Consider the following 20,339-nt stretch of genomic DNA (forward strand, 5'->3'; position numbering starts at 1 on the left):
GTTCATTCATGCCTTTTTCAACTCAAGACTATATTAAATGTACGCTACTAAACACTGGGGCCATTCACATGAAAGTTATTACGATCCACTTATTAAGATGCAGTTGCACATGGGAAGCAAACCATAGCATCAATCCATCCTATTTGCAACAAGCTTCCAGGTAGATCTCAAGGTTGTTTTAGTATGTATACCTGTGAACAGTTATTCAGAAGACAGACCTCCTTCAAATGACTTAGTGGCAAAGTCATTTGTGTCAGTAACTGTGCCTGAGTTCATTCAGTATGAACAACTAAGGAGCTGACAGAGTGTTTTCTATTCGTGATCCCCATTTTTTTAATCCATTCCCCAACATATGTGCCAAAGGCCAGATTTCTCATACTTGCAAGCACAGTGAAAAAGCCATTTGGGAGCCGGACCGTGAAGTATATGTCTATGAGTCTATTTATAAGCCCATTTTCACTATTTTTGAATTGTTGTTTATGAGATAGGCATTCAAAGCATAGGCTAGAACTCTAAAAATCTGTATTTTAAAAATGAAAAGAGACACTGGAGCTTCCTGCAGTTAAACCAATTCACTACAGTAATCCTAAGATTCTCTGACAAAGAGTTCTCATAACAGCCCTTTCAAATTTATGGTTACAAGGATATCTTAAGTTGTTAAATATTAATTCCCAAGCTCCTACCCTCTTAATTCACTCTGTAGGCACCACACAGTAGAGCACAGGGCCTTTTGCTAGATCATTGCTTTTAAACTAGGAGAAAAAAAAAAAAAAAAGAGTACTTGTTCTAAGATGCTTGGCATCAACAGCTCCCACTTCTTTAGTTGCAATGAGACTGGTAGGCTCTTCTGAAAACACAGTAAATCCCTAAATATAAACTTTTAGGAAGATAATTTGATGCATCAGATTTCAAAATGTTCTTCATCTTATGACTGCAATATACTACAGAAGGTAATCGAACCGTTAGTGGATTGAGGTAAAGAAAAATATCTGTGGTGTGCATAAGCCAAAAATCAAATGAAAAACTCTAGTCAATCAAGGATGAAGTTTATCTATTAACATTTGTATGTTAGTAAAACACTTGAATTATAGAGATACCTACCATTTTACTTTATCATAGTTCTCTTGTCTGTAATTACCTCGCTGAATCATCTGCTTGGTATCAGCCAGTTCCAGTGTTAAACGCTGGCATCTAACCTCAAGCTCTGACCGGTTCCTCCTCTCATCTTCATAGTTCTAGAAGGTAAGACATTTTGAAACGATCACAGCTACACTGATATTTACTTAAAGCAATCACCAACTAAGTTTTGTGAAGACCTCTTATGAATATTCAAGTGGTAGTATTTTCATCTGTCTCAGTATTTGGAAATCTAGCATACATCACAAAGTAACCAGTTATACTGATAACTCATTTTTATCTTATTCTAAATAGTTGATTCACGTGCCTATTTTTTTCTAATGCTTTTGTCCATTAGCACAACTTCAAAGACCAGTAACCCTCATATATACAGCCAGTGGTCTACAAACCTATAGTAGGAGCACAAAAGTCACACCACCTTTACAACATTTTCAGACAAGTTTCCTTGTGAAGATACTTGCTGGTTCATTTGGAAAAAAAGAAAGAGGATTGATTGATTATAAAGTTTGGGAACTTCGGCCATTACATGAAAAATTTCAGCCAGTTACTCCCAAATTGTATCTGGTAATTTATGTTTGCTGAAGCATATCATCCAAAGCTTTGGTGGAGGAGGAAGGAAAAAAAAAAAAAAAAAAAGAAGAAAAACTTGCTTATTTACTGGTCTATCAGCATTAATTTCCATTTTCCCTTCTTTTTCCTCCTCATATACTTTGAGAGGCTACTATGGGAACTAGAAAAAAGGGACCAAAGCAAGAGAACACACAGAAAGCATTCGTCTTTTAAAGCACTGGTTATTCCTTTTGAAGATAAACATTTCCTAATCATCACACTCTTCCCTCCCACCCCCCATGGGAATAGCAGACTTTTGTACCTTAATTCACAATCTAGACTCCATTTCTCAGATTATTCTACAAATTAGGTATTTATCTTCATAAAGCTTACCTTACTTGCCCATCCTAAATGCTGTACTACTTCGTAATTTCTTTACAAAAACAACCAAAAAATAATACTCATCCACCTATACTAGGGAAAACTGATGGACAGCAAAAAGAGTTGCTATTTAAAAATTTGAGAATACCCCCTGGGCATCTAGATTTTTTCCATATTGTGTTTCTCAGAATACTGCTGAGTTCTGTTTTTTTGTGCTATGGTTGATACATGGCAGGCTCAATAACGGATGCTTGATAAACAATAACTCCATCTGGTTATACCAAATGGACATCACAATATTATTCATTGAAGGTGAATACAAAACCAAATAACTGCCTTAAGATGTCATTACTGAACCAACCATTTAGCCACTGCAAATTAAATTTATTTTGCAGTGAGGGACACAGTTTATTTTGAAAATATGCACTTACACAGAAAGCCATGTTTTATACAGTTATAAGAGAGTGTAGTAATTGTGTCTAGCTAGTTTTTAATAGTGTCGTGGTTTAACCTCAGTCGGCAACTGAGCACCACACAGCCGCTCGCTCACTCCCCCCGCCCCCCGGTGGGATGGGGGAGAGAATTGGAAGAGCACAAGTGAGAAAAAAAAAACAGATAAAAACAGTTTAATAATTGAAATAAAATGATAATAATAATAATATGATAATAATAATACACAAAGCAAGTGATGCACAGTACAATTGCTCACCACCCGCCGACCGATGCCCAGCCAGTCCCCGAGCAGCGGCCCCCCCGGCCAGCTTTCCCCAGTTTATGTACTGAGCATGATGTCACATGGTATGGAATGTCCCTTTGGCCAGTTTGGCTGTGCCCCCTCCCAGCTTCTTGTGCACCTCCAGCCTTCTCAGTTGGTAGAGCATGGAAAACTAAAAAGTCCTTGGCTAGTGTAAGCATTACCTAGCAACAACTAAAACATCAGTGCGTTATCAACTTTGTTCTCATCCTAAATCCAAAACACAGCACTGTACCAGCTACGAGGAAGGAAATTAACTCTATCCCTGCCGAAACCAGGACAAATAGACAAGAAAAGTTTAGGACAACAGCATATATGGAGTGGATGACTCGTAAATACAGCTTCCTAGGATAAATGAACACAAGGATAATACTCTAGAATAGGGATGGAAAGACACAAAGAACACTGACCAAATTCAGAGGCACCGTAAACTGAAAGACTGACAGAATGCCTTCTTGGAAAAAAAAAAAAAAAAAAACACCTAAATGCTTGTAAGACACTACAGAAAAGCTCCCTGAGCTACCAAACTGTAACTATTCTCTTGATAAATAAAAAATTTTCATTTTGTATTTCACAAATCTAGTAATATTCACTTGCACTAAAATCACATTAGATCACAATGACATAATCACAACACTGAGAAAGTTTTCACAAGGATTTTGGATGGCATATCATTAAGAACATGTCATCTAAAGACACAATTGTTATTCATCCTAACATACTGGTATATATGGCTTATTTTTATCTTTACCCTCATTAATAGATATACATTAAACAAATTAACACTATAGAACACTTTCTTCTTAAACCAATTAACATGCCAGAATTTATAAAGATGGCATTATCATAATGGTACAGCTTCTGTCAGATGTTTTTAAAGGTGTTGTCTACAGGTTAGCTAGAGTTTCAAATGTGTAACATACAGGCGCAAGTACCCTGTTAGGCAGTGCAAACATGACTCATCTTGTAATAGGAAATGGTCGTAAGGGCACTTAAAAGTTAAGTGTAAGTTGAAAGATTAAGTTTGGATACAATTCCTCTGAGGATATCCTGTGCCATTCTGCTGCTAATACCATGCTGGAATTCATACGCTCTTCACAGAGTGGACTATTGAAGCTCCTATAGTATTACACATTTAGCAGCTAGAAGACAACTACCAAAAGTATAAAATTAAATCGGTTCACCTCTGGACAAATTTGTCATAAACAGCTCTAAAGCACCAATTAACAGAACAGTTAAATATCTACAAAATTAGTTCCTTCTAACACTTGAGACCCAAATTAGGTTTTGAATTTAATTTAACAAATCAGTTGTTAATGTCATGTTAATGTCATGTTAACAATATGATAACTCCACAGAAGGGGAGGGAAGTTAAATTCTACTTTTGAAAAGTGATACTAAGACATACCTAAAGTATCAAACTGTTAAACAGATAATTAAAGAAAGGGGGTTTGTCTTGTTTTGTTTGTTTTTTAAAGATTTACTATAATTCTTGAAGAAATACTAATTCTACTGCATAGGTCACTGTTTTCCAACTACCTAATCTTTTAGGTGTCAAAGTTGTATTTTAATCACAGGAAGAAATGTGACAAGGCAAGCTAATAAAGAGTCTATAGGCTAACACACAAAAAACCCTATATGGTATGCATATCTCCAGGTAGCAGATAGACAAGCTTCTGGACTTCTGTAGCAATACATCTTAAAGACATACAATCAAGCTGCCTGTGCTTAGGAAGAATAAGCCTTGCATGTGATGAAGTTAATTTAGTTTATAACAATGTCCATATACCCTGAAATGATTTTAAGATCTCTGCAATGGAACAGCTTTATCTTTCAATTTATCTTCAGGAGATAGCTTGGAAGTCTTGATGAACAGCTTTGTCCTGCTGAAGCAAAAAGGGGGCTTTTAAAAGGATCAAGATACAGAGCACTTTCAAGGACACGAATGAGGTCCTGGAAATAACACCAATACATAAAAATAACTTAAGTAAGTCCACAAACCTTAAAAAAAATTAAAGGACAAACAGTACTTCCTCACATGGAACGTCATTGTGATGATCCTGCCAACAATGCATGGTTTTTCTTCAGCTTCTTACTAATTTTTGCTACTGCAGAGAGTAGCAACTCGGACAGATGAGGTGGTTAAAACAAATAAACAAAACAAACCTGTCCTGTGCAAGATGGGTAGGCAAACATTGCCTGAAGAAACTGTTAACAGAGCTAAGAGACACAGTATTAACCAGTACAGGTGGTTTCTACAGAGCATGTGAAGCAGTCCGTACCAAGAAGTGCTTCCATTTTTTTTTTTTTTTAAAGACACTGTTGACACATGGATGTTTCAAGCAAAAAGATTCTGGAGTTGCCTCATCTGCACCATTTAAAACCCGAACTGGTAAAGAAACTAAAGATCTAATGACAGACCCCAGTTTTATGATATTGAGCTTCACTGTTATCCTCCATCTGGAATGAATAGCAGCTTATAGCAGTCACTGAAATGAACACCTACCTAAATTTCAAGTACAAAACCTAGGTGACATACTTTTTGAACAAAGTTAGTGACACATAATACATGGTACAGATTATCTGATCTTTGACAAAGCCTTTGGGGATAAGAAGATAAACAACAGAAATGCAGGGAAAAGATTAATCAGCCAATCAAGTAGCATGACTTCTTCACACTGTCTACAGATAAGCCTGTGGAAGACCATGATCCTGCTTTTAAAAAGCTTATTTAAAAGAACTTCACCTTTGAAGGATCACTTACACAAGCCAGCTCTTTCTGTTCCTATCCTAAGGTACCTAAAGGCCCTAGTCAAACGTAAAGCTACTATACTATTGCGATGTGAAAACCAATTCCCTCAAGTTATTTGGATGAGGTGTTGCTACTCAGTGAAGATGACATTTTGCTTCAATCTGTTTACATAGTATGCATTCAAAAATTATTGGTCAATACATTTTTTATTTGAATACAACTGCCCAAATGTCAGGAAGAAGTTATACATAACTGGATGAATAAGACATCTCTTCTAGTATGTTGATATGAAATTGGTAATCTGCCAAGGACTGTAGATGGGGCACTATCTGCCACTAAAAATTATAAACGAAAACGTTGAGCTACTTCCAAAATAGGGAAGCTCTGCAAGACAGGTAAGAAAGAAAAGCTTTGGCATAAGTGCCTCTATGGCAAAAGAAAGCGGGAGAAATAAAAAGCTCTTTCTCTCTGGATTTGAGCTGACAAGAATCTTCAGTGAAATATTCTCAGGTGAAAAGAATCCTTGAGATCATTGCATTAGAGACTAGTATTAAGCCATTTGGTCTTTCTGAACAACTAGCAGTCTATACGAGCCATAGCTATGTATCAAAAGAGGTAGAAAGACATTGTATAGAAAAGGGAACTTTCACAGATATGTAAGTTTTCTTGAGTCTTGGAAATGTTAAACTGTTGCCCCAAGCTAATAGTTATTGGTAGAATATTTTTCTTTGCAGCTTTTTTCCTGAACAAGATAAATATTAACAATAACGAAGGAAAGAAAGCACATACCTATGACTGAGGCCTCATCTGTCCTTTCTAGAGAGAGACACGAAGACCAAGTAATCAAAGCACTGCTTGAAAGAATTGGTGTCAGGGGGCTGGAGAAGGGTTCTAGAGTGCAGTCTTTACAGATGTGCAAACTTCAGAAGAAATCTTAGGGAACACGGTCCTTCTGGAGTGGCAACAGTAGCCTCAATTTTACAACATTCAGATACATCTAGTGCCAACTGATCCTTTGAGTGCAATAGTTTAGTTCATTCTCTGAAGACTATAGAAACATTTTTCCACCAGCTGGGAAACATTATCACAGAGAAAATTGTTAGGTTTGTCTAGCAAAACCCGACAGCTACTAATCCTGATTCAGAGACAAGGTCTTGGAAGAGATCTTTGTCCTACATACATCCAGCTTTGTCTTTAGGCTAACCATAGCTTTTAGATAACTCTCATACTATAAATTTGATTGCAAGTCCTGAAGGCAACTCTACAGAAAAAAATAACTAAAGAAAGGAAGCCCTGATAAAACGGTATCAAGACCGAATTCCAGGAAAACGTTGCCAAGAAACTCATAGCCAGAAGAAGAAAGCAATACTTAATCTTTTAGAGCTACAAAGAAAAGCAGAATATCTTTCTCAGACTCTCTCCCAGCCTTGAGAGAAACAGACGAGTAGTAAATTACATCTGTTTGAGGGAAGGTTCTAACCACTTTGGAAGCAAACAACTCTGAAAATAGTACACTGATGTTCAGCATGGGAACACACACATCAGAAGCTAGTTTTGTTTCTGGGAAGCTCCTAGTAATACAACACTACAGCTGGACTTTCTTCTCTATCTGCGCCTCCAAAGGTGGTGGTGCTAACATTATTTGCACTTGAAGTACTGAGCACTGTAAAAGAAGGACTGAAACGAGTTTGTACTATACATCTGGTAACAGATCAGTCGGCACTGAAATACAAGACATCACTTTTACCTTCTACCGCCTCCTCCCAGTCTGTTGCTGCTGCACCTAGAATCAGAGGAACTGCACTGGTCTAAATCACAGATGCAACAGTTGTGTACAGAGAGGCATCAACTTAGTTGTAGTACTGCGGAACCACTTATACTGATCACTTTAAAAACAGAAAGTGGAGACAAAGATCTTTTGACACTAGTGTGTTTATCAGATGATGTTCCAATGCTAGAAATCAGTCTTCACACACTGTTCTTTGCTACCAGTGGTCAGAAGCAGCTCCCCATCCTACTGGGTCTCTGTTACAGATTCAGCACGCTTTGATTAAATGCTAACTCAGAGCAGCAACAGGCAATCAACAAGAGAACTTTGTTACAAAGTTGTAGAGTTTTAGTGGTCTTATTCCTTAGCATACTAAGAATTAAATGAGTGCTAACAGAGGCTGATACACACTTAGGACCTTCTGCCCTTTCTGAACAAATAAAATATATTTTCAGCTACCTAGAGTACAAATACAAGTGACAAACGTTTGGAAGATGTCTTTTATGCCCTGAAGTCAGAAATAAAAGTTTTTCTAATACAAATGAATTAATAAATTGCGTAGAGATAAAGAACATGTGGACTTGTCAAGTCCTAGAAAATTAGTTTCTACAAGACTACAATGACAATTCAAGTTCTACACAACCAAGCTTCCTAGTTGGTACAGCTGGCTGTTTATAAACTCAGTTAGCTGAGAGGCCACAGTACCAGGCCACTGCACTCACTTTTGTGCCAGGCTAGATCTGTTGTGCCAACAATGAGTTTTGTTTGGTTTTTGTTTGGTGTTTCCCCCCCCCCCCCCCCAACAACAACAAAAAAATATGGCAGCATGTAGCAAAAAAGATTTAGTGGGTTTGAAGACCTGATTTTATATAACAGATACTCAGCTGTATTGGCTCATTGTAATAGTGTTCAGAGAATAGAACTGTGCTGCTTTGCTTTCCCACAAAACAATATATAAAGGCTCATGAGCAGAGAAAACAAAATAATCTAAGTGTGTCATGTTCACACTCCAAAACAAGAACAGTAAAATTAGAGCTCATTTCCTTTGACCAAATTAAAGGACTACAGCCATCCTGTCACAAAATAACATAGCTGATATTAGGAAATGGTTGTCTTATTTGATGAATTCATTTCATATTTAAATTTTCCTAGAGTTGGCTTAACACATTAGACAGGTTTGGATTTTGCTTAAAATTTTTTCAATTCTTTGTTGGCTAGACAGACTTTCCTATGAGTCTATACCTAATTCTCTCATATTTCTCGTGACTTTATTTCTGGGTGAATATCTACATGTATAAAACTTACTCAAACCTAGTCTGTCAGCCATGAAGAACCAGAAAAGCCAGCAAAATCCTCCTCCCCCAAGCCATTAGTAGTTAATAGAAAGATTTGGGAAAAGCATGTATTTTAGCTCCTTTCCATGTTCCACAAAGAGAAAAAAAAACATGTTGAAACTCATTAGGAAGAGCCTTAATTATTTGCCATAGTAGAAAAAAAGGAATGCTTATTGTAGTAAGTGGTTTATTCTCACAGAGAAAAAAAAAGTTGTCTTAACTTCAGCGATGATTGTATTTCAAAAGTCTGTATTAGTAGTTTCCTAAAGAAGTTTTAAACCCAGAACAGACACTTTGTTGATAAATTATGTAGAGAACAGAAATATTGCAACTGTTGGACAAAACTTAAAATTTAAGGAATATTGGATGGGAAACCAGAGGAAGGATTTGAAGAGTGTAAGTTATTTAATAACAGGCAAGGAACTTCAGCAACTATGTTTCATGTAGCTGGAAATAAAGAATGATTGGAATACAACAAAAGCAGTAAAAGAAGAGTGTAAGAGCTTAAGTAAGACTCTGAATGAAACTGTGCTTTATTTCCTACTGACAAATTCCCTTGCAATAAAGCTTTAGCTTATCAAAGGAGCTCAACTAAATAAGTTACCCCAACAGCACACCTTGAAACCACTTCTTCCTAAACTACATGAGATGCTTAGGTACATTAGCTTTAGCGTACTAAATACATTAGAGATTCTGAAGTACCCTCACGTATTGATGATGCTCCTCTTACCTTATTATCTGAAACAGCCTGAGGTACCTTACTACAGTGACACTCATCAAGTCACCAGGTCAAATCTGAACTTGCCAGAAGCAAAATACAGAGACTCTAAAGTCTCTCCATACATAAAATACTTCGTATCAGGTCACATTTCATTAGATGTCCAAAACACGTCATCTCTATGCATAACAGATAGGGTAAAGACTTGGGTTTGGGTTTTTTTTTTTTTGTACGTATGGAAGAACCGTAGTAAGTGATCTTATCTGAAACCTAAGAATCCTAAGGAATAATTTTTATTAACAACTGTAAGCCTTTTTTTTCTTGTGACATTTCAACACCTGGATCTCTTCCCTGATTTTTTTTTTTTAAACGAGGTATTCATTCTCACTAATTGTCTCTCATTTTAAGCATGATTATGCAAACAGGGTATAAGCATTCAAAGAAGCACCTCAATTCAACACAGGCAATATTCTAGTGCTTTCTCATCAGCATCAAAAGAAAAGCACAGTAAACTTCAAACTTTGAAAAATAAATCAGTGGGAAAGGTGGATACTGCCACCATGTGGTATAAAAAGAACAAAATTAGAAGTTTCTATATTAAAGAATGGTCAATGTACCAAGAAAATTGTTTCTAGCACAACTTTAATTATTGTTATCTACTATCCCGTTAAATTGCTACAGCAAAAATTAACACAGATGTCAGTCAAATCTCAGAAGGCTGAAATCCTCCTGTAGAATTTTATTAAATCAGAGCACATTAAATGTACAATGAAGGAAAATGCTCATGTAAATCGAAGTTAACAAGATTAACTTAATCTCAATTATGACCAGAGATCATGACACAAAATAATGCTGAAGCACATAAATGCACAAATTTTATTGACTACTTTTTCTAATTAAATCAAAAAGAGAAATGGAAATAACACGAATTTCACAAGATAATCCTGTATAATTATTATCTCTTTACAACTGATTATTCCATAAATTTTGAGGGAAAAAAAGGTGGTAACTAAAGAATAATTTTAGAAGTAGTAAAATGACAGTGGCATTTAAGTCCCTGCTAGCCATGACTTGGACAAATATACTCTGGGTAGCTGAAATTGTCTTATCACAACTCCAGATTTATGTGGAACTAAGCTAAAATACAAATCATCTTAGCTATATACATACTAAGAATACTATAAATATTTATAAATACCTCAAAACCAACATTTTCCTTATACTGTTTCAACTGTTTTACTCTTTAATTTTTATTTTCAAATATATTTAGATAATTTGTTTCTCTACTTCTGGCATTTATACCTTACCTGAAATCAAATTATCTTTTTCTTTAGTAGGGAAATAAATAGGAAAATTAAAATATAAACAGTTGAAAAGCATAACAGAGAAGATGCAACTTCAAAGAACTCTTAAAAAAAATGTGGTTTTATATCATTAAAACAAAAGGTGAAGCAAATAACTACCAAGACATCACCATCTTGAAAACTGTTCACTGAACCATCATTGTGTCTTCAACTACTGCTGGATGGATCTCCTGTCTCAGCTTCCCTGTCTTGAACCTTGCCCCCAGAAAGCACAACATAGCTGGTAAGAGTCTATTCTGAACAGTCTCATGAGCAAATCTTGCAGGGCAGCCATAACATAAAATTAGCTGTTATGCAAGGACATATATAGCACGTTTCCCCTCTCCGCCCCATCCTCCCCCCAGTAACTTTTATACAGCAAAAAAGCTTTTATATCTTATACATGAATAATGATTTGGAGAATGAGTTTTTTGTGAGAGAGAGATATATATTTACACAGTTTCTTAATTGAGATAATTAAGGTGCACAGACCTCTGTCAGACACTTCAGTTGGGATTTGTACCCACTTAGTTCTTCTGTTAGGCTCTCCTTTTTCATCTGCAGATCGCTTAGCTCTTTTCTTAAGGAATGGACTACTTCATAGAATCGGATCTAGAAGAACAAGATACATATTCAAAATTGAGACTAGCAAAATTGCAATCGCAAAACTACAATCCAAAACCCACATCAGCTCAACATTTTATGGCAATAATTCACTAAATGATTTCTAGTGCATACCAGGAACCTGGTTGGGGCTGGGTGTGTGTGTGGGGGGGAAATGTTAAAGCAAAGACAGTGTCTTTCTTTAGCCTTTGACAGCAGCAGCTAAGAAATAATCAGTTTGTGTTTGGCACTGAATAAAAAAACAGGAATAAAGGTAAAGATATGTATTTCTGTTCAACTAAGGCAGCTCCCAGTCAGGCTGCCCGATTAAAAAAAAAAAAAAAACAGGTGCTAATGGACCACATGGTCCCACCCTCTTACTTGTGCCAACTCTAGAGCCTATTTGTTTAACAGTGTAAAAAGAAAAAACAAAAACAAACCAAAAAACCCAAACTGCCTATTTAGCAATAAACAAACTTAACTTGCTAACTTCCCCAAGCCAATATAAATTTTTATGGGGTGTGTAGAAACGTAGAGAGATTAGTTTTGTTTTCTGCCAGTTCAGTGTGCTGAATCTGCACCAAGAAAAACGCAAGAGTAAGCACAGGAAGCGGGAACAGCATATAACCAGGAAGAACCATGACACACACCCCACACACACACTTTCAGCAGTAACGTGTTGCTATATGGGTTCAGCTGCATCATATAACTAAGCCTCTGAAAGACTCGACTCTACTAAATTAACACTGAAAAAAGCCTTGTAAAAGGATAAAAAAAAATAAAACAAACAGCAGGAAGTGCTTAAATACAGATTTTGTAAATAGAGATATTGCAAGTTTAAAATGCTAGAATTAAAACAAATGTGAGATGTTTTTCACTGTTCTTCCACAAAGGGATACAAAAAAATTAAAAAAAATTAAAAAAAACAAACACATACTCCTCTCTCTTCCCCGACTCCAGCCATAGGCATAGCGTCAGACAAATAAGTCTCAGACCTGTAAAACTTTTCCAGAACACTTCTACTGAACAATAAAAAAATACTAGAAAACACAGTAGTAAAACCACAAAGGCAGTAGTAAAAAGCAAAAAGGGACAAAACAAAGAAGAAAGAGCTTTTTTGATATATGCCCACACACACGTACACAGAGGTTATTACTCCCAGATCAACTTGATACCTTAAAATGTTTATTTTGGGGGATGAAAAGAATAGATAATTAAGCACTATTTTAATGCAAAAGCTACTCCATACCCCCCATCATTAACGCTTTGTTTGATATATGATTAAAGAAGAAATACAAGCAAGAAAGCACAGATAAAATAAGCATTCAAGAACAAGCTGTACTACACTTCCATGCAGAAGGAAGACAGGTCTCTGTTTTGCTACCTGTAAACAGCAGAAGACAAAGAAAAGTTCCAGGTATATTCCATATAATTGACAGCATACAATTCTAAAAAACACAGAAGCCATGGAAATTTGTGATGTAAACACAGGTGTACTTTGCTTTATACAATAAAGCAGGTGTGAAACATGACTGGAAAATTAGTAGTAAGGCAGAAAAGTGAAGTTTTCTAAAAAGTGGTGGGCTTTTTTGGTTTTTGTTTTCAAGTTTTTCCAAATACTGTGCATGTTGAAAGTTGCAGTTGTTTGAATTTGTTGTACTCAAGAGAGCTCCACTTTTTATCCTTACCTTTAGATGCAAAACAAACATAAGCTTATATTTGTAGCATATGTCCTATTTTAAGTTCACTTTTATTGCAAAAAAAATGCAAGCTTTCCCGAAGTAGTTATCTTTTTTTTTTTTTTTTTTTAAGATGGTAACAAGGGATTCTCAATTCACTGTCTAAGTTTATACATAAAGTGAACATTAAGGATGAGATTGGTTTTTAAAACTACAATTCAATTAAAACCAAAATAAGGTATGATAATTTTTGTTCACATCCTGAAAATTCCAAATGACAAAGTCAACCATCAGATGCTACAGTTAAAACTATAAATTGCCTTTCTGTTCTGAGAAACTAACTGCATATTATTGCCTTATTTTACTGTTTCATTACTATTTTATTCTTGCAGTATTCTATTCCTTCAACATTTAAGGAGTTTTTTCACATCCATCTGTGAAATCACATTGCTTCTAGTGGGTTTGCATGAAATCAAACAGCGAAGGTAGTTTTGTGGGTTCTTGCTAACTTCCAAACTACAACAGGCTTCAAGTACTTCCTTAGGAAAAAAAAACCACAACTTTAGAAATGTGCGTGCAAAGCAGTAAGTACAATTTTAGTCTCTTAACTACAGCTTCAGCTGACCACAGTTTTCATCTATCTGGATTCTTTCAGAACTTGTCTGATTACACCTGAAGCAGAGCAACTGAATTTCAAGCAAATCCTCCTTTTTCCCAAAAAAAGTGATTATAAAATTTTTTTTTCTTAAAACATAACCTTGATTCTCACTAACTGATAACCATTTAAAGCATTGTGGATTTTATTTAAACCACACCTCACTTTTCCCTTAAGTTCTTGCATTTTTATTGTGATTTCCCTAGGAAACCTCACTTACGCCATCATGCCACGTTTATTTCCCAAACCACAACCACCCTAAAACAGATTACCCAGTATCAAACCAAGATGACGTGGGATACAAGTATCAAGGATAAACGTATCTGCACTGCCTTCCCAAGAGAAGATCAGTCCATGGCAGTAAGAAAGTGCAAATGAACGCAGTAGATGAGGGGAAGGTTGTAGCAGAAGTTCAACTGTTATTGTTACATAGCTTGCTTGATGGCCAATAAACATTCATGTGACTCAGCAGTCAAAGCACACATTGTCTCCTGCCAAGTCAATATAGCAGAAACAAAAGTTACTGTAATGGATTTCAGGAACAACTGCATATCTTAAAAATTACAAATTTATATAGATGTGCTGTAAGTAAAACTTTCTAGGTGATTTTTAAAAAACTCTTAGCATGTGCCCACTACTTTTTAAGGAAAACTAGAGTTAAGCTAAAGATGGGCGGGTACAGAGGAAGAGAAAGTCAGTTTCTGTTAAATGAAGTTATGTGAAAGTAGTTGCATCAGTTAACTGCCTTCTTAAACAAAGAGCAACTGAGCTGTAGTTAGCGAAATGATGCAACCAAAAGACATAGTGATTAAAAATGGATCAAACAGAATTCGCAGATACCATTTTTCAACAATGTGGTGAAAAATTTTTACAGGAGAGTACACAAGAGGCTCACTTTACTGAACAAATTAAGTGTTTTAGCTGCCAAGCACCAGTTCAACGACATGAAGTCCTTTAAAATTTTGCATATACTGTTTCTAAAAAAAAAATCACTTATAAATAGTTAAAAAAAGCTGAAGTTTTACATATAAGTTCAAAACAAAAAAGTGTGATTTTAAGAGAAAGATGCTTAAAACATCATTTTTCATTTGTCATCATCATTGACATTAAACATTGCTTAGTCTTTGCTCTAGCATGTCACTATTGCACCCCTTTGTGGAAGAACAGTGAAAAACATCTCACATTTGTTTTAATTCTAGCATTTTAAACTTGCAATATCTCTATTTACAAAATCTGTATTTAAGCACTTCCTGCTGTTTGTCCAGTATACCAGGTTTCAGATAAAGTGTAAGCATTATATATACACATTTACTTCTATCCTGGAGAATTGTAAGGCAGTATTTTACAATTGATAAATAGAAAAAAGAGAGTCTGGAAATTTCTTGCTCAAGTTTTCTCTAAGCAGAACTCTTTCCCACCAAGGAGAATTTTACCCTAATATCAGTAGACTATACTATTAATCTGCATATAGATCTGGAGCCAAAGATTTTATCTGCCTGAGAAATGCACAGTTCCCCCTAGGTAAGCAAAGCAGAAAACAGCATCTGAAAAATAACTTTTTCCCTTCGACATCCTTTTCCTAGTCTTCAGAAGCCAAATGGATACAGAGACAGGATATGCAAAACAGTTCTGTAGCCTCCCAGCGTCTGTATCAGCTGAATAACTCAAAGTAATGATAAACAATCACTGAGCTTAACTGATACCCTCAGGTTCACACTGATCCTGTTGCCAAAAGAAGTTGGGAGAAGAAGCAGAAAACTGCATGTTACTACAGTATATCTTTAAAACGTCTTCTCCAGGAAAGAAAAAAAAAAAAAGGCCAAAAAAGGATTTCTTCAAAAGAAAAAAAGTGACGTGTAAAGACACAAGGGGCTTCATCGAACATGTAAGTAGTGGAGTTTGAGTCACAGACAAAAGTAGCATTTACTGGTTGAATGCAAGAGAAAAAGAAAGGTAGATTGGGGTAGAAGGTGGCTGTTACTCACCTCTCCCACTTCACATCTTTTTTAGAGCCCCTTTCTACTCACAAATACAATACAGCTGTGCTGTGACAGCTTCACTTAAAGCAGCTGGCAAGGTTACTAACTCCTGGTATCTGTCCTGCCTGGCTACACAGTCTTTTGTACTGACTCCTGAAGTCAGTACAAGCTGACCCCAGAAGCTCCTGAAGTCCTGGAGCTTCCTGCACACCAATTTCAACCAAGCTGACATGGATTTCAGTTTGTGTTAAAAATATGTTTTGTCAACCATAGTGCTGCAGGAGTCAACAAAAAACCCTCAAATACTTCTACAGAGGGCAGTGGGTACAGTAGACAGCTAGGGGGTAATAACCTAATAGGCCCCAAGCTAAGTGTTCTTGTTTATCACTCAGAGCCTTAAGATTTTCCTAGTACTTTAAAAAGTCCAAGTTTTGGAATTTTTGAAAAAAAGTTCCCAAGAACGTTTAATATCTTCATCAATGACATAGACAGTGGGGTTGAGTGCACCCTCAGCAAGTTTGCAGATGACACCAAGCTGAGTGGTGCGGTTGACACACCAGAGGGACGGGATGCCATCCAGAGGGACCTGGACAAACTCGAGAAGTGGGCCCGTGTGAACCTCATAAGGTTTAACAAGGCCAAGGGCAGGGTCCTGCACCTGGGTCGGGGCAACCCCCAGTATCAATACAGGCTGGGGGATGAAGGGATTGAGAGCAGCCCTGCCGAGAAGGACTTGGGAGTACTGGTGGATGAAAGGCTGGACATGAGCACGCAGCAATGTGCGCTCACAGCCCAAAAGGCCAATTGTATCCTGGGCTGCATCAAAAGAAGCGTGGCCAGCAGGTCGAGGGAGGGGATTCTGCCCCTCTACTCTGCTCTGGTGAGACCCCACCTGGAGTACTGTGTCCAGCTCTGGAGCCCTCAGCAGAGGAAAGACATGGACCTGTTGGAGTGAGTCCAGAAGAGGGCCACGAAAGTGGTCAGGGGGCTGGAACACCTCACCTATGAGAAAAGGCTGAGAGAGTTGGGGTTATTCAGCCTGGAGAAGAGAAGGCTCCGGGGAGACCTTATTGCAGCCTGTCAGTACTTAAAGGAGGCTTATAAAAAAGATGGCAGAAAACTTTTTAACAGGGCCTGTTGTGACAGGACAAGGGGGAATGGTTTTAAACTAAAAGAGGGTAGACTTAGACTTGATATAAGAAAGAAATTTTTTTTACTCTAAGGGTGGTGAAACACTGGCACAGGTTGCCCAGAGAGGTGGTGGATGTCCCATCCCTGGAAACATTCAAGGTCAGGTTGGACGGGGCTCTGAGCAACCTGATCTAGTTGAAGATGTCCCTGCTCATTGCAGGGGGGTTGGACTAGATGACCTTTAGAGGTCCCTTCTCACCCAAACTATTGTATGATTCGATGAACATCCTTTAGATAAGGATGACAAGTGTTACTTCTCTGTACATATCTAGAGTACAGTATACCATGACTTTCACCCAGCAAGAGAACTCATTCACACAGTATTTATACCTCAACAAATGCACTAAACTTTTTAATGTTTTATTATTTACAGCTTCCTTAATAATTAGCTTTATAGATTAAGTACAATGCCAATACTTTGGTGAATTAAGGTTTACATGTCTAAGTCCTCTTCATTCTCAGAAGTGAGCCAGGATGCTCTGGACATGTCCTGCAGTCTGTGAAGGCATTGTCTTTTTATTGCAAGCAGAGTACCCCCCTGCCCCTCCATCTACCCATAAGCCATCATTAACAAACTTCTTAAATCAAGAAAATGAGTCTTAAGGTGTACTTTAAAGTATACTTTATCTCCTCCATTTAGTCAGATAGGAAAGGGCCAGAGGGAAAGCATGAAGGAAAGGTAAGGGATGTTTGCAAGAGTCATCTCAACCTGTGGTTCTGGCAAGCCGAGTTTCAAATTCCTATTTTCAGCCTGCTATATTTCATATCATCAATGCGTGCCCACTATTTAATTGTAACACCCCATTTGCTTCACCTTTTTAAAATACATCAGCAGTTCTACTCTCTTTAAGACATCGGAGTCTGGGATTAAAAGGTTCTCTTTACTGAAATCCAGTCAAAATGGACTGATCAGAAGCACATCTGCCTCTGAAGGTCTTTCATTTCTAGTTGGGGAAGAGTAAGAATTCTAAGAGTATAGACTGACTTCTACTACATGCACATCCCTTTAATTCTAAATAAAAGCAATTTACAGCTTGTGGTGGGTTGACCCTGGCCAGCAGTCATACACCCATACAGCCGCTCTCTCACTTGCTGCCTCCAGTGGGAGCAGGACAGAGGAAAGAGCGGGAAGAACAAAAGCAAGAAAACTCAGGTGTCAAGTTTTCTCAACAGTTTAATTAGTGAAGGAAAGAGACAGATGAATTAAAAAAAAAAAAAAAAAAAGCTATGCAAAGACAATCACTCACCACCTCCCACAAGCAGACTGATGCCCAGCCAGCCTCTGAGCAATAACCACCTTGGAAGCCACCCCCTGACTCCTCTTTCTTCCTCTACCTCCAGTTTATATTGCTGAGCATGACGTTAGACGGTATGGAATATTCCTTTGGCCAATGGGGTCAGCTGTCCAGCTGTGTCCCCTCTCAATCTCATGACCACCCCTAGCCCGCCCACAGGGGACAGGGGGAGGCAGAGTGTGGAAAAGAGAAAGCCTTGATGCTGTGCAAGCACTGTCCAGCAATAGCCAAAACACTGGTGTGTTACCAACACTGTTTTACCCACAAATCCAAAACACAGGAAGATTCAGGCTGCTATGAAGAAAGTTAACTCCACCCCAGAGAGGCCCAGGACAGAGCTATATTTTAAACCAATACAAAACACAATACTCACAGAAACATATTCAGGGATAGAAAGCTGATCTTCAGGAAGAGACTTTAGCTTCTCATAGCAATCATCTGTTAATTCCAAGTCTCGCAAGCTACGACGGATATCTCCAGCCCTCTCCCTTAATTGATGATTCGTTTCCTCCAGTTGCTTCTGTCTCAATAAAATAGTTTCCATTTCTTGTTTCATTAGAGCCTGATGATTTCTTCAAGGTTGATTTGAAAACAGAAGACATTAAGTAGCAAGTAACAAAAGTGGCAAACCTTCACAATACCCTAGCAAGGAGTGAGTTATGCTCATTTTGTAGAGGGGAAAATTTACAGAGAGATTAGGTAATTAGCACAAGAGCGTATACCACCATGGTTCCACAATCATATCAGACACAGTATACATAAAAAGCCAGGAACTTCATAGTCATTGACAATACAAAGCTGAATCTGAGAAGTGACAATTAATCTCCACATATGCTGACTTGAATTTATAAATTGGTCTTAATTTACCAATTAAAATATTAAAAACATGAAAAAGCAGAATATATTTCCACACAAAACCCCAGGAACTAGTAAATCACCAAATAAAGCAGTAGTAACTTCAATTTATGTCTTGCCAAGTTTCAGCGTGTGCTTATGGCCTATTCCACACACAATCCTTCATCTTCTACACAGCGTAACATACAAAGTTGGGGCCCTTTTAAAAAAAACCAACATAATCACCACCACACTTAAACAAGCAACCTTACTTCCAGCCTTAAAACACTCTCTTTACTATTATCACCAGTGACAAGGTATTATACGGCGAGTGAAATTGCACATCACTTAGAGATGTTTCAAAGTGTTTTCTTTATTTTATTTAAATCAAAGGCAACTGACCCTTTTTGGAGGCTTTAGCTGTAACTCTTGAGAACATATTAAAATTAAATCATTCCTCAAAATGCAATAATTCCTACATTATTTAAAAAGTAATATTAAAAATACTAGCTAGTACTACAAGGTGATGTCTGCCCCACTTGTTCCAAAAAGACAAAAGAAAATCCCAGGTCAGCAAAGCAGTCACACAAGGACATATTCTGCCCATAGTGTACGACTCTGTTAAACAGGGATGAAGAGTGAGGTAACAGACAGACAGGAAAACTAATGAAAAGAGTGGAGAAAGGAAAGTAGTTCAACTTTTTGATGCCTATTAATAACAATTTTCACATCAGCACTTTTTTACTGAACACTCCTCAGATAATTCAAGTATGGCCAACATAAAAGTATTCCACTCTGGTGCAAATAAGCATACAGAATGACAGACATTTTTCTGACAGTCAGCTGCTCTCAGTTGAAAGACTTTGCTGTAGCTAATCTCAGGTCTGGCTTCACATCCCTAAATCTGTTCCAGGCTTACTACAGAATATGACTTTGAATTTGTCACATCCTGTAAGCTGGTGCATCCTCTACTGTAACAGGAGAATATTAAGTAATGCTCTTCCTTCACAGTCCTGTTACAGGTGTTTAAACATTTAATTGACAAAGTAATTTGGAGAAGTCTGCTAGCCAGTCTATTTTCAGCTATAGGTTAACTCAAAATGTTTCAGAAAAATCAAGGAGAAAAGTAAGTTTCTACATCATTAACTGAAAGCATTTCTGATCAATAAGCAATCCTAACTGGAAGTGCTAAACATTATCCCCTTACTTTTACCAAGTCATCCAGGCTGCAGAGTTATTAAAAATTCAGTTTAAATGATGCAAAGTCTTCCCCTCTACCTATTCCTTTTGCTCTTTACTGGTTTTAAGAACATTCTTAATCCAAGTTCCTGTTAAATTTTGAATCCAGGTAACAATAAAACCAAAAC

The 20,339-nt window shown here is 37.2% G+C and overlaps 1 protein-coding gene across 2 annotated transcripts in view; it reads right to left on the reverse strand.

Moving 5' to 3' along the window:
• Window positions 1-20,339, reverse strand: part of PIBF1 (progesterone immunomodulatory binding factor 1) — a 127,617-nt gene that overhangs the window by 104,834 nt on the left and 2,444 nt on the right. For both annotated transcript variants that reach the window (XM_076362897.1, XM_076362903.1), the window contains exons 4-6: window positions 18,512-18,710; window positions 11,229-11,348; window positions 1,102-1,235 (exon numbers count right to left, since the gene is read on the reverse strand). In XM_076362897.1, coding sequence (XP_076219012.1) covers window positions 1,102-1,235; window positions 11,229-11,348; window positions 18,512-18,710 — 453 coding nt within the window. The remainder of the gene's footprint in view (window positions 1-1,101; window positions 1,236-11,228; window positions 11,349-18,511; window positions 18,711-20,339) is intronic.

This window comes from Aptenodytes patagonicus, chromosome 1, assembly GCF_965638725.1.
Source record: "Aptenodytes patagonicus chromosome 1, bAptPat1.pri.cur, whole genome shotgun sequence".
NCBI classification, from domain to species: Eukaryota; Metazoa; Chordata; class Aves; order Sphenisciformes; family Spheniscidae; genus Aptenodytes; species Aptenodytes patagonicus.